This window comes from Thunnus maccoyii, chromosome 7 (genome assembly GCF_910596095.1).
Source record: "Thunnus maccoyii chromosome 7, fThuMac1.1, whole genome shotgun sequence".
NCBI classification, from domain to species: domain Eukaryota; kingdom Metazoa; phylum Chordata; class Actinopteri; order Scombriformes; family Scombridae; genus Thunnus; species Thunnus maccoyii.
In genome coordinates, this window is record NC_056539.1 from 22,608,812 (window position 1) to 22,621,315 (window position 12,504).

The 12,504-nt window shown below is 38.2% G+C and overlaps 1 protein-coding gene across 7 annotated transcripts in view; it reads left to right on the forward strand.

Annotated features, from left to right (window-relative positions):
- The window catches only part of LOC121899844 (E3 ubiquitin-protein ligase rnf213-alpha-like), a 54,399-nt gene that overhangs the window by 38,448 nt on the left and 3,447 nt on the right, over nucleotides 1-12,504 (forward strand). For 5 of the 7 annotated variants that reach the window (XM_042415562.1, XM_042415568.1, XM_042415566.1 and 2 more), the window contains 20 exons: nucleotides 875-1,020; nucleotides 1,340-1,442; nucleotides 1,681-1,795; nucleotides 3,247-3,454; nucleotides 3,558-3,748; nucleotides 4,088-4,210; nucleotides 4,955-5,065; nucleotides 5,369-5,611; nucleotides 5,964-6,051; nucleotides 6,388-6,422; nucleotides 6,560-6,663; nucleotides 6,972-7,125; nucleotides 7,794-7,968; nucleotides 8,451-8,533; nucleotides 8,878-9,129; nucleotides 9,850-9,979; nucleotides 10,330-10,407; nucleotides 10,501-10,681; nucleotides 11,699-11,906; nucleotides 12,386-12,463. In XM_042415562.1, coding sequence (XP_042271496.1) covers nucleotides 875-1,020; nucleotides 1,340-1,442; nucleotides 1,681-1,795; nucleotides 3,247-3,454; nucleotides 3,558-3,748; nucleotides 4,088-4,210; nucleotides 4,955-5,065; nucleotides 5,369-5,611; nucleotides 5,964-6,051; nucleotides 6,388-6,422; nucleotides 6,560-6,663; nucleotides 6,972-7,125; nucleotides 7,794-7,968; nucleotides 8,451-8,533; nucleotides 8,878-9,129; nucleotides 9,850-9,979; nucleotides 10,330-10,407; nucleotides 10,501-10,681; nucleotides 11,699-11,906; nucleotides 12,386-12,463 — 2,806 coding nt within the window. Of the gene's footprint in view, nucleotides 1-874; nucleotides 1,021-1,339; nucleotides 1,443-1,680; nucleotides 1,796-2,981; nucleotides 3,074-3,246; nucleotides 3,455-3,557; nucleotides 3,749-4,087; nucleotides 4,211-4,954; nucleotides 5,066-5,368; nucleotides 5,612-5,963; nucleotides 6,052-6,387; nucleotides 6,423-6,559; nucleotides 6,664-6,971; nucleotides 7,126-7,793; nucleotides 7,969-8,450; nucleotides 8,534-8,877; nucleotides 9,130-9,849; nucleotides 9,980-10,329; nucleotides 10,408-10,500; nucleotides 10,682-11,698; nucleotides 11,907-12,385; nucleotides 12,464-12,504 lie in introns of those variants that run through there. The other 2 variants (XM_042415563.1, XM_042415569.1) reach the window with 2 other exon arrangements.

Sequence of the window (12,504 nt, forward strand, 5' to 3'; positions counted from 1 at the left end):
ACTGTTTAATGGCGCAGATATAAGAAATATGTGTGCACACAGACACTATGTAGTGTGACAGAAATCATTTTGAAGCAAATTTGTGTAATGTATGTTCACATATCGTAACCAATCTCAGTGATTTTTTTTTATTGCATATTATCCTCATCCATCCAGCTGAGCATGCAGAAAGCATCAGACACTTCCTTTTTAAAGGGGTGTGGCAACCCCACCTATGCTAGGTTAGAAAGCAAGTGACTAGTTCACTGTATGTATGTGTGCGGTAGTTGTATATAATACAGTTGTTTACCCTGTAGCAGGTATAATAACATGTGATGATACAGTGGAATTAATGTATTTGAGTAAATGTCACTGTGAAACACAGTATCACTCAGAAGAATTGCAGTGGCATACAAAGTGAAACTAGTAAATCCCCTGACACAGTGTCATTTTTGGGTAATCAGTTGACTAAACTTTGCTACACTGGAAATCTTGTATTAGTAAAATCCAGCCACTAGTGCCAGCTAACACTTTCATAAACCCTCTTTTGGGTCAGCTATACATAGCTCTGTGAGGCTGGCTGCTGAAAATGAAAAAAATTAATAGATTCAGTGACATTGTAATATCAAAGGAAATTTGACAGAGCAAAAAAGTAAAAATCTATGCATTAAGGTGTTAAGCATATTACATTTGTACAATTGATTACAATTGATAAGACTCAGAGTTACGTGGAAGAAAGAAAATATTATGTAGTAAATTGTGCAGGTAAGAAAACAAACAAGAGACTGATAATAAACATCTCAAAACAAAAAACAGAGGAAACACTGAAACATTAAAAACTAACTGCCCTGTTACTTAATTTATTATGCTGCATTTGTTTTTTGTCACTCGGCAGGGCCTCTATCAAGAAAAATGCAGAATTCAGGCAGCATTGCAATGGTTTCTTCATTGATCTTCTCTCCACTGTGTGCTTCAAGGACAACAGGCCACCAGCCAAAGGTGTCATCACCCACCTGTTGTCCTACCTGATGGTTGAGACAGGTACCACTTATCAAGGACACATCAAATCAAAATTCATTATTTATTTTGTCTTTTCTTTAGCTTCTTTTATAATGAACCTGGATTTGTCCGACAGTGCATGACGGTTTTGACTATTTTGTACATAATTTGGCTTTTAATACAGTTTTTTTATACATATAAGTTGCTTTTTAGACAGTAATGATTTTATTGTCTTTCTGTTTATATTATACAAAATACTCTTCATCAATCTGCTTGTTGAAAAGCTTTGATAAGTTTAAATGATTATTAGTTTTTATTTTTGTTGTTACTAATATTTACTCTGAATCATCTTTTACACCAGAACATGAACAGATTCACACCAAAGATCTGTCGCCTTTTGACGAGTCCCTAGATAAAAACCCAGTCGTGCGATCTGTGATCCTCAAGCTGCTGCTGAAGTTCAGGTAGGTAAACTAAATGTCATGTGAAAAGACATCATTTGAATGTTTGTAGATGAATTGGATCCATGTCTGTCAGTGTAGTTCACTTGTCTAGAAATTGTAATTACTGAAATGTAATAAATAGAATTATAAATCGTGTGTAAAGCTAGAGATCTGTCTGACAGATGTAAAGGGCAGCTTTTCAGCTTGTGAAGCTCACCTGCATTGTACCAAGTGAATGATAAACTTCACTGTTTTTCAGCTTCGAAGAAGTCAAAGAATATTTGCAGCAGCATTTGTCATCTGTTGAAGACAGCAAATTTGTGGACGAGGGGGATAAAGCAGAGCTTTATGCCTTGTACATCAACTGCTTAGAGGTAAATTGTCTTGTAAACAAATATATAACAGTACTGGTTTACTGGAGGTTTACAGGAGGTTTGTAGGCCTGAGGTGTAGAACAAAGCGATATAAAAATAGCTTTATTCCAGCAGCCATCACTCAGATGAACAAGATGTAGCAATATAGCACAGATGCTATAGAATCAAAGTTTATTTATTTATTTACTTATTTTTACCCACATTATACTTAATTTATTATAGTGGTTATTTATTTTAGTGTTTTTCATTGTTTTTTGTTTTTTTTTTCTTTCTTATTAAGACTTTATTAAGTCCTTATATATTATTACATGTCTGTTTATTGTCTGTTTTGTCAAGATGAATACCTTGTCTACTGCAAACCAAATCTACCTACAGGTACAAATTAAGTAACCTGAACCGGTACTGTTTAAACCTGCAGTTTGGAGCTTTTACATACGCAACGTCCATTATATTCAAGCCCTTGCCAAACGAGTTCACACAATGCTGATTAAGCATATCACCGCCAGACATATCTCTCTGTATTTCACAGTATACTGGAGTTTTTAATCTGGTAATGGGTTTGACATTCCCGCACTGGCCAGATGAATGCATACTACACATGCTCTATGGTCAGGACATGCTTCCACCAGCTGAGCTGGCTAACTTCCGGTTAGCACTATGCTAACTTGACTGGGGATAACATATTTTATCGTGCAGCTCTTTTAGACTCTCCAAATGTTATCGGACCGAATGGATCAAATTATGATAGTGAAACAAGTCTTTTCACAGGGGTTGTGTGACGCTCAAAACAATGTATCCACCGTTTTACAGCGCAACAGTAGTGACTGAGTAGCCTACAATGGAGCCTATAATGTAAGCACGTGTCGACAGTGTTTTTGTAATTACTCTCACTGCCAGAAGGGGGTGACAAAAGTCCCGCACTCCAGCTTTAATAATATGATTAATAGTGTAGAAATTGACCAATAAAGATGAGAAGAAGATTTCACTGTAGATTTCAAAAGCTGTGGGCTTCCAAAACCAAAATTTTCCTAGCACGACATTAAACGTCCAATTTATAACTACAGTATTCTAACTTTGAACTGTTTACAGGACATTTTAGGGCCAGAAGGCCCTCAACTATTGGTCTAGTAATAAATTTAATAGTGAGGCCAGATGTTGTGGGCCTAATGTGTATTCTCTCATTTAGACTTGATCTTCTCAGGGACTCAACTTTAACCAAATACATCAGCAAAGGAGCAGGGGACTTGTGTTGGATTAAATGCAGGTTTATATGCAATGTTAGGGTAGGAGTCACTTTTATTATATTCATTTTTAAGACAGTTAAAGGAGACCCAACAGTAGCTGAAGGGGATAGGAAGGGCACAGGAGTGTGTTTCAGTTTCTGCTTACTGCTGATACAGGTCAGTTGAAGTGACAGTTGACTGATGCCCCTTTAACACCTTTCCTTACAGGACTCCATGTGGGAGAAAATGCCTCAGGAAGGCAACAAGGCTGAAGCATTGAGGCCATGTTACGATGACGAAACACAATTCCTGCACTTCTTTTTGGCTGAAGTCGCTTCTGTTCCAGCAACAGTGTCTATTCAACATCTGCAGCACATTGCACAATTGCGTCTTTCACTCACCATGGCTGCCCAGCTCATCAGTGACAATCTGTCTGGTGAGAAATAACTTCACTTCTGCTGAAATTAATTACCAATGAAAACAAAATTCTGTCCATCGGACTCTAATATCAATTTGACTATATATTGCTTCTGTTGCAGAGAACAATGTCCCAGATAGAGCAGAAGATTTCGTGAACATGGTGATTAAGCTCTGTGAAGAGAGTGGGAATGATTGGTTCCGTGTTTACCTGATCCGCAAGCTAAGTGAATGGCAGGGTGTCGAGCTTGTCCAGACGCTGGTGAAACAGCCAAAGTTCAGCTGGCTTTTCCCTGCAGAGGTCCATCAACAGGTATACCGCCTTTCATTAACATATCTGCTACTAAAAGTGTATGACTGATAAAACAAGTAAATATGTCACCATTATTACATGATGCCGCCAGTGGGGCAAATCACCAGCAACACACAGTCATTTGATAGTTTGCAGATCCTCATTTACTAAAACAAGGAAACAAACATGGCATCAAATTCATCTCAGTTGTAAGACTATTCCTGGACCAAGGAGCCACCAGGACATTATTGGATATATATTTGGTATCCATATAATATATCCAATATACTGTATATTTGAATACATTACAAAGTGATTTTGCTCCTCTAACTCCTTTCATGGTGGGAAAATTGTTAACAGAATAAAGATGGAGGCCAGATGGACCAGTATCTTGTGTATGGAGATGAATACAAGGCGGTGAGGGATGCTGTTGCCAAGGCAGTAGTGGATGGTGATGTTGAGCAGATAGAAGAAGCCTGTGAGGTATTTAAAGTTAATTTACCCCAATCTTTACTGCTACAAGTTATGTTCCATGCACTCTCTATCATATCTTTGACCAATTCCTGTAAATCTTAAAGAGTTTTGACACCACGGACAGACTATGTTTTTGAATTCAAACTGTAATTTATATGGACAAGTGAACTTTGCAGTTTGTAATCAGTTATACGACACACATAATACATGGCATTCCAGTGGTTTTATACATTTTAGCACTTCTACTACAAATCACATCTACTTTACATCACAGGTCATCATTTTGCAAACACTGCTGTTGTGTATTACAAAAATAAAAAAAAACATTCCATTTCAGACATTTATTTCTGTACTGTATAAAATCATTTACATTTAAATGATTTGAGTTATGTCATTAATCACATTGAACTACAAGTTTGAATTAAATGACATCAAATTTCCATTATTGTTGTGAGGAAATTCAGTTCGGACTTTTTTTAACAAGTTTGCATTTAAAATGCAATATTGATCAAAACTGATGATGTTCACTGCAATGGATTACACAAATGAAATTTTCATTGGTCAGATATGGTGTTGGAATTGTGATTGAAGGGATTTTGACAAATAAATAGCAGACATTCACCCATAGTGGAATCGAGGCAGAACATGAGGGAGGAGATCTTCCTTTTTGAACTTTTGTCAAAGTTTAATTTAATACAATTCAGTCTGAATAGTAGCTGCTCACTACTTAATGTTTGTTTTTGATTGATGTAGAAATGCACTGCGCCACCAAGGAATCGGACAATGTTCATCCTCCTGGCACTTTTCCGCGAGGTTACAACTCTGTACCGATCTGTAAATACAGGTCTTCATCCCACCCCTGAGGTATGAACAGTGATAAAATACAGCTTTGTGGAAACTGAATGATATATATTTTATACTGTATATCAAGTCTCTTCAGGAGACAATAGAACGGAGCCCAGAGTTGAACAGACGCTGATCTCATTCAGGAAAACATGGCGTAGATGTTGGACTTTATTCAGAATTTTAAAATGTGATTATTAATATACATTATTTTGACTTTTGTTCCTTGGAAATATAAAGCTTGGCCTAGTAATGCTGTTGAATAGCAACCTTCAGTTGATGTATTGTTGTCATATGTTATATTGTCTTTAATCTTCCCTGTAGCGATGCCAAGCATTTGGAGACCTCATCCAGGGCTCAAGGTTTCTGCATCAAAGAGAAGTGAGGGATTTTGCCTCAGCCTTGGTTCACAACAGGTTGGGAGCTTTGGCCATCCACCCTGGTCATACTATTGTGGATAACACTGTCATAGAACTGACTGTCCACCTGTCAGCTGTGCTGTTAACTGGGACTCAACCCCTGCTGAGGCCACTTCAGCAACTTGGTCTGTCACCTGAAAATATGCAGGTAAACAAATCTCATATCTGCCTCTCTGGACCATTTAAACTTTCCTAGTGTCAGCTGATCTCTGTGTCTTTACAACAGTTTTAGGGTGCATTACATAATCTAGTGTTAGGAGTCTTTCATATTAATTCCCTTTCATATTTACCAGTAACCCAGACTATCCCTCACACACACATTGTAGATATTTTTTGCTATAAGGCAGGAAACATCAGACAAAACTCTGTACATCCATTGTTTTGTATTAATTACTGCATACTTGTAAGGAACTCAACTCAAAGTCATTAAACTACTCATAGTTTCAATAATAACTGATGATTATTGATGATTTTCATTCTCATTTTATTTAACCTAACAGATGGCTTTTATACCCACAATGCCTGATGATATGTTAGCTGTTGCTCAAGCAGTCATACAACAAGACTATGGGCAGCTCACTTGGTATGGTAAGTATTATTCATTCATGTAGAAACCACAATCTTAAGTCCATTTTTAAGTTTAAGTTTTTTTTGTAGCTTCACTTATTTGCTTCATGGTTTTCTCAAGTAATCTATATACATTTTCAAATTCTATCTCTTCAGTAGATTTTATTTTAAATGTCAGATGTGTTGAAGTCTTTGGATAATCTGTATTGCTTTGGCTCTGTATTTTCATATAGAATGCTCACATAAATCTAGTCAATACAAAATATTTTGACACCTACTAATTCTTAGTTTACTTTGTGTTCTGTCAGTACTTCAGGTAATTTAACCCAATTTTAATTAGTTGATTGTTTTTCACAGTGTGTCCGAATAATCACCCATGCTTTGTTGATGAGGTAAGCTATATTTTGCATGTCCAGTTTCGTTTATTTGCACAGTGATTACAGAAATGAAGTGGTACTATAAAAACATACAGTAGATAAGAAATTTGATTTCTGTGCGAACTGATCTGATCTGCCATGTCCCACTGCAGTGTGGCCTGCCCATGCAGAAAGGCAAATGTCTGGAGTGTGGCCATGAGGTTGGAGGGGAGCATCATGTTGCCCTGCCTCAATTCAGACCCATTCAACTGCAGCAGTGAGTGTCATTAACGGTCAAGCTATAGTCATGCACTGAACTTTCTCATTAATGTGACAGCAAAACAAAAATTTTAAAGTAAGTTTCCTCTATAAGTTAGTGTACTTCCTGTTAAAATTTGTTTTCTCGGTGGACTATGATACAGGGAGAAAATATTTATTTATTTTGTAGATGGGAAAAATAGCAGTTTCACATCTGTTGCATAACTTGTGACTCCCTTTTTTCATTCAATGTTGAATGTAGTTGTGCGTCATGTACAAGATGTAAATAACAACTCCAAAACACTACAAAAATAATCTTTGTTTCAGTGATCGTACAAGGCCTGGCCACATCCTGGGAGACCCTGAGCGAAGAAGCGACCCAGACACCCTGGACACCAAAAACATGTCTTTGACTCCCTTCACTCTGGTCAGGCTGGTTACACATTTGGCCATGCTGCTGGGGACCTCAGAGAAGGCGCAGGTGAGAAGATGAAGAGTTATTTCCAAAATGATACGTCAACCCTGTAAAAATGAAGTATCTATATCAGCACCTACTGTGTATCAGCATTATTATGGGATCAGTTTAGACTGAGGCCCTTGAGTGGGCAACAATATAATACAATAATAATAAGTACAACAATACTAACTTCAAATATGAACTCACACTAAAATGAAGTGCAACAATGGTACCTCCAGTCTATAAATAGCCTATAAAGATGGACAGCGCATCTCCACTGTGTGCTGCTATGCCAATGTGAAGCCAAAATATCTTGTTTCCGGGAGCTGCCATCTGATTTGTGTGACGTCATTTACAACCAGAGTCTGTACAGTAGAATCGGGTGGCAGGATGCCCCCTCACCTGTCCTGCCTCCTGACAGAGGCCCCTTTTTATATCATCAAATAACTAATTAAAAGCAAACTTAACAGAAAAATGAGCACTTAGACAAACATCAGCATGATAAGAACTACCTAGGGTGACAGAAACCATATTTGCGAAAAATTAGTTTGACATGCACTTTGATTTTTTAGCTTACTTCTCTAACCTTTAGGCCATCACTGCCCCCGAAGTGTCTGGAAAATGCATATAAAATTAAAAATTTTCTCTTGGATACGACTGTGACATTGCCCCGGCACTCTCTGTCCCTTTAGTATGTCCAGCAGATCATCCAGCCACCTGTGGAGGACGTTTGCTCTTTTCTCACCCTACACATAATAAAGGATCTGGATCAGCTGTCCCAGGCACTGGGAAGAGGAGCTGACGACACTGTAACGACTGTCCACTTGGTGCTCAGATCCCTGTTGGAACCAGTACAGACAGATCACAGTAAGCCACATATTACCTCATCTATTTTGTCTAAATCATGATAAGATAAGGCCCACCCACACTAACTGAAACACTGCAGAGTGACCATATTTGCCCAAATTAAATTAAATAAAAGTGTCATATATGGTCAGTGGTGGGAAAAATGAGTGGAAATTAACTTCAAAAAGAAAAGCAATAAACAGTGTGCTTGATGTTGTGTAATCAATTAAGCAGCTTTTAGTTTTTCTGTCTTCTTTAACCAGCTCTATAGACTGTTGTGATCATGTGTTATGTAATGATTCATGGAGCTTCAAACAATTCACCATCTTATAGAATCCTAATTGTTCAGTATTTTCATCCTGTCAATACGTACGAGACAGATATACATTGAGAAATATGGATACTGTCTCCTACTGTTTTTTATTTTACACATTTTTAAAGGGTGGAGAATATAACTGTACATGGTGTATTTTACAAAATACCTTCTGTTTGACTTTGTCTAGCCGATCCTCACCTGACAACAAAAGCATCCAGGAACACCTGGGAGACGACTGTGGCTGCAGAAATTATGACGCCCCAGGTGAAGGTAACAACTTTTACCTTTTGCAGTACCTTTTTACATAATGTCATTTATCCTCCTACATGTATGAAGCTTTTATGTATGAACACTGCATACCTTTTGATTCATACATACTGTATATTCTGTGGCCATCTACAAGGCCATCAGTGTCAATATGAGTAATGTTTAATCATATTATTACCCATTTATTTTGTTTAATTTTTATAATTGCTTCTCAGTATATTCCGTTAATATTAGCATTTTTATTCCATATGTATTATATGCAGATATTTTTATGTTTTTTGTTGCACTATATAAATATAAATTTCCCTTTTCTGCTGTAAACTCTGCTACCAATATTTTGTGTCTAGGATCTTGATCAGTTCCTACAAGAAGCACAAGGCAGCATCAGGACTGACTCCCGTGTTTCTTCCAACTTCATTATGAGGACGACTTTTGGTGATGATTGTACCTTCCTGACGTCGCTGCCGCAGGGCTCTCAGGTCCACAGCTCAGCGGTGTGGAGCTGCAGAGAGAGGCTCTCATTGCTCAGCCTCACACACATTGTGGAGTATAATGACCAAAAGGAGGAGCTGCCTTTGCTCTGGAAGTTCCTGCAGAAGGTGAATGTTTGTTAGATTAACTGCTTCCAAACATCTCTGGCTATGCTTTTGTGACAAAATGTCTTGAATTTACCTCTCTGTTCAACACTTTGGTCGAGAGGAAGATTTTTGACAACTGCTGGCCTAATTTCCTCCTGACCTTTAATCTAGAGCATCGGTTCAAAGTTTCCACTTGTACACATCATCAGTATCTGATGAGTAGATTGATTTAAGTAACTGCCCATTCAGAGGATGAACTCTTTTGCATTTTGAACACTTCAAGAGATTCTTCAAGAGATTTTCTAATGAGAGATGTCTTTTAATCTAAAAATGACATTTGATTAGCACATTCTTGCTCTTAAGGCAATACACTCTTTTAATTTTAACAACCTATATTTACATTTTCAGCTGCATTTCTATATATATTTTTTAATTTCCAAAACAATTTTGGGAAGTAATGAACATTACATTATTGATTTTATCACTTGTGTGATTGAAAATTGAGTAGAACTTGTACTTACTATCCCAGCAGGCTTCAAATAAAAAAAAAACTGAATCAAAATCTCTTTAAAGTTTCAGTGATGTGAAAAGTTATTTTTTCACCTTGACAGCTGGTCATCCGTTTTGAACAACAAAATCACAAATGGCCAGAGATGTATTATGGTCATTTACCTTAATGACTTTATATATGCAGCGTCTGGTTATGAGGCATGACAATCAACCCTTTAATTTCTTTTGCAGGAAAGAGAATTTCGCCAGATTAAGCTTCTTCCAGATATCCTAATCCTGCAGAAACGTTTGGTGAGAAAGTTCCAGAACGCATCTGACCAGATAGTGGGCTCCATCGGAGAGTTCATTGAGAAGCAAACAGGTAAAACTGTGATATTCATGAACAATGACACTAATTTTGCATCCAGCTTCAGAGGGTGCAGAGGGTGTGATGTCATCTATAGAGTGAGAAGCTGTGGTTTTTAAGAAACATTTATTTTTGACTCCTCACAAACATTTTATACACCAGAATGTTCAACAAACCTCGTATTTCTCAAACTGAGAATCTCGATCAATCAAGGAATTGCTGTCAATAACTGGAACTTCATATCTCCCATGTTGGAACATGCGGCTCTGATGATGCAGGACAGCAGTCACCAAAACTACAAATTAGAAAGATAAATGTATACACAACAAATGTGACTGTTAATATTTTCAACTTATTTTGTTTAGAAATGAGGTCATGGTTTGAAAAACACATCGACATCTTCCTGAAAACGTGGAATCTGCTCAGAGTGTCTGTAACCAGCAGTGAGTAAAGCACTTATCCTCTTATTTGACCTATAAACGTTTAGCTGTGGCATTCCCAGTGAGTGTATTTACATGGACATTAATAATCTGCAGATGAGATGAAGATCCCAGATGAATTTTGCAGTGAGGATTTGGACCTGAACAGCGACCTGCAGTACCTCTTGCCCCGGCGGCAGGGTCCAGGCCTGTGCACCACAGGGTTGGTCAGCTACCTGGTGGCGCTCCACAATGAGCTGGTCAACACTGTGGACAGCCACACTGGAGAGGACAGCAGGTACAAAGCATACATACATGAACCTACGTAAACAAGTTTCAGTTTCTTCAGTTTAATGATGCAAAATACTGTATTACCAATGTCGCTTTGTCGTTGTACCTGAAGTGTCTTTGAGTGATTAACTTATCTTGTGACACTGCACTGATCTTGACCAGGGGAGGTCAACATTTCATATTGATCAGTATGCTACCATCAGGTTCAGACAACATGTTGTGCTATTTGATGTCAGCTCTCTTTCAGCAGACTGTGTTTAATGTATTTCCACCAAACCTCTGACCCCACCAGGGATCCACAGAATCCTCTGTGCAAAGGCACAGAGAGCACAGCTTCCCCTTCCATCCTCATTGTCTGTTTTTTTACTTTTACAGTCACCTTTATGTCTGATATGCAGTTGTCTTAGAGGGCCCATAGCTCTACTACCAAGGTCTCAGCTAGCCAACTTACTACAGATAGAGCTGCACTTATGGAGTTACCACAACTCCCCATGTTTGCTATGTTGGCAGAGCCAAATGTCAGGGCACCCTCAACAGGCATTAACGGGAAATTGATAATCTGCTACATGGAATCTGCATCATCAGTGAGGAATGCTTGTATCAAGTCCTTTATATTGGTTTAATAAAGGGTCTGTTAGAATATTTGTCTTTGTCACTGACATATATGTTAGATGTGTTCATTTGTCTAGTCTAGTGTGCATTCTGAGACTCCACTAACAGACAATCCATCACATTTTGCTCTCCCATACTAACCTGTTTGATCAATCTATCATTTTTGGAAGAAATGCAGGCTGAAAAATATGCTTTCAATAGTACAACAAAACTACAAACACAGAAGCCTTAAAAAGATAGGGGGAATGTGGTGAAAGCATCACTTCAATACCAAAATGCACATTTAAACATTCAAACAAATGCAGTTAACAGGCTAAACATGCAAAACACTGTAATGGTTATTTTCATAAAAAAGTGATACCAGATTCAAGATTCACTTTTTTCACTAAGATGTCTCCAACTTCTACTGCAGCAGCAGCTACAGGGTGAGTGTGGCGGAGCTAACTGAGCAGCATGTGATCAGCTATGAGGTGGAGAAGGACCTGCTTCCTCTGGTTTTATCCAACTGCCAGTACAGTTTAGAGCATGGCCATGAGACAATATCACAGTATGACCTGCCCAGGATCCAGCAGCAGATCCTCACCCGTTTCCTGCAAGGAAAACCCCTCATCAATCGCACAGTGAGTCCCCCAGCATGGTTTGAATAAAGCAAACTGGAGAGCAAACAGACTCATACAGGCTTAGGCAGGCCTGTACAGTCCATTATAGTCTAGATTGTGTTCCACCTTGACAAGGAACAAACAAGCGAATCAAGTGAAATTGTTTATTCAGTCATTCGCCATTTCTTGCAAAAAACAGAGTGTCACAGACCCTCCTACACCTGTGGCATCATATCAGACTGCAGTCAACACAAGAAAGACTGACAGAGAGTCGATGCTTTATTTTGTCTGACCTGGTTTGTTCTGGACAGTCATATTGAATTGTGCTTAGTGCAGTTAGCAAACCTAGTTGGTATTCATTGTGTTGGTTAGCTAACTTTTACAGAGCAATTTACTCAGTATACTTTTTGTCATTGTTGCATCTACTCTGTGTTGCCTTGATTATTTAACAGTTTTATTTCTGTATTTTCCTGCTTCTCTAATTTCACTGCTTATTCAAGGGAATTCCGACTCTGGTCAACACACAAGAGAGAGACTATGAAACCGTCTTCAAAGCTGTTAAAGGAAAAGTGCCTCAGGTAAATTAATAAACCCTATATCCCTCCCAAATCTCTCAAAG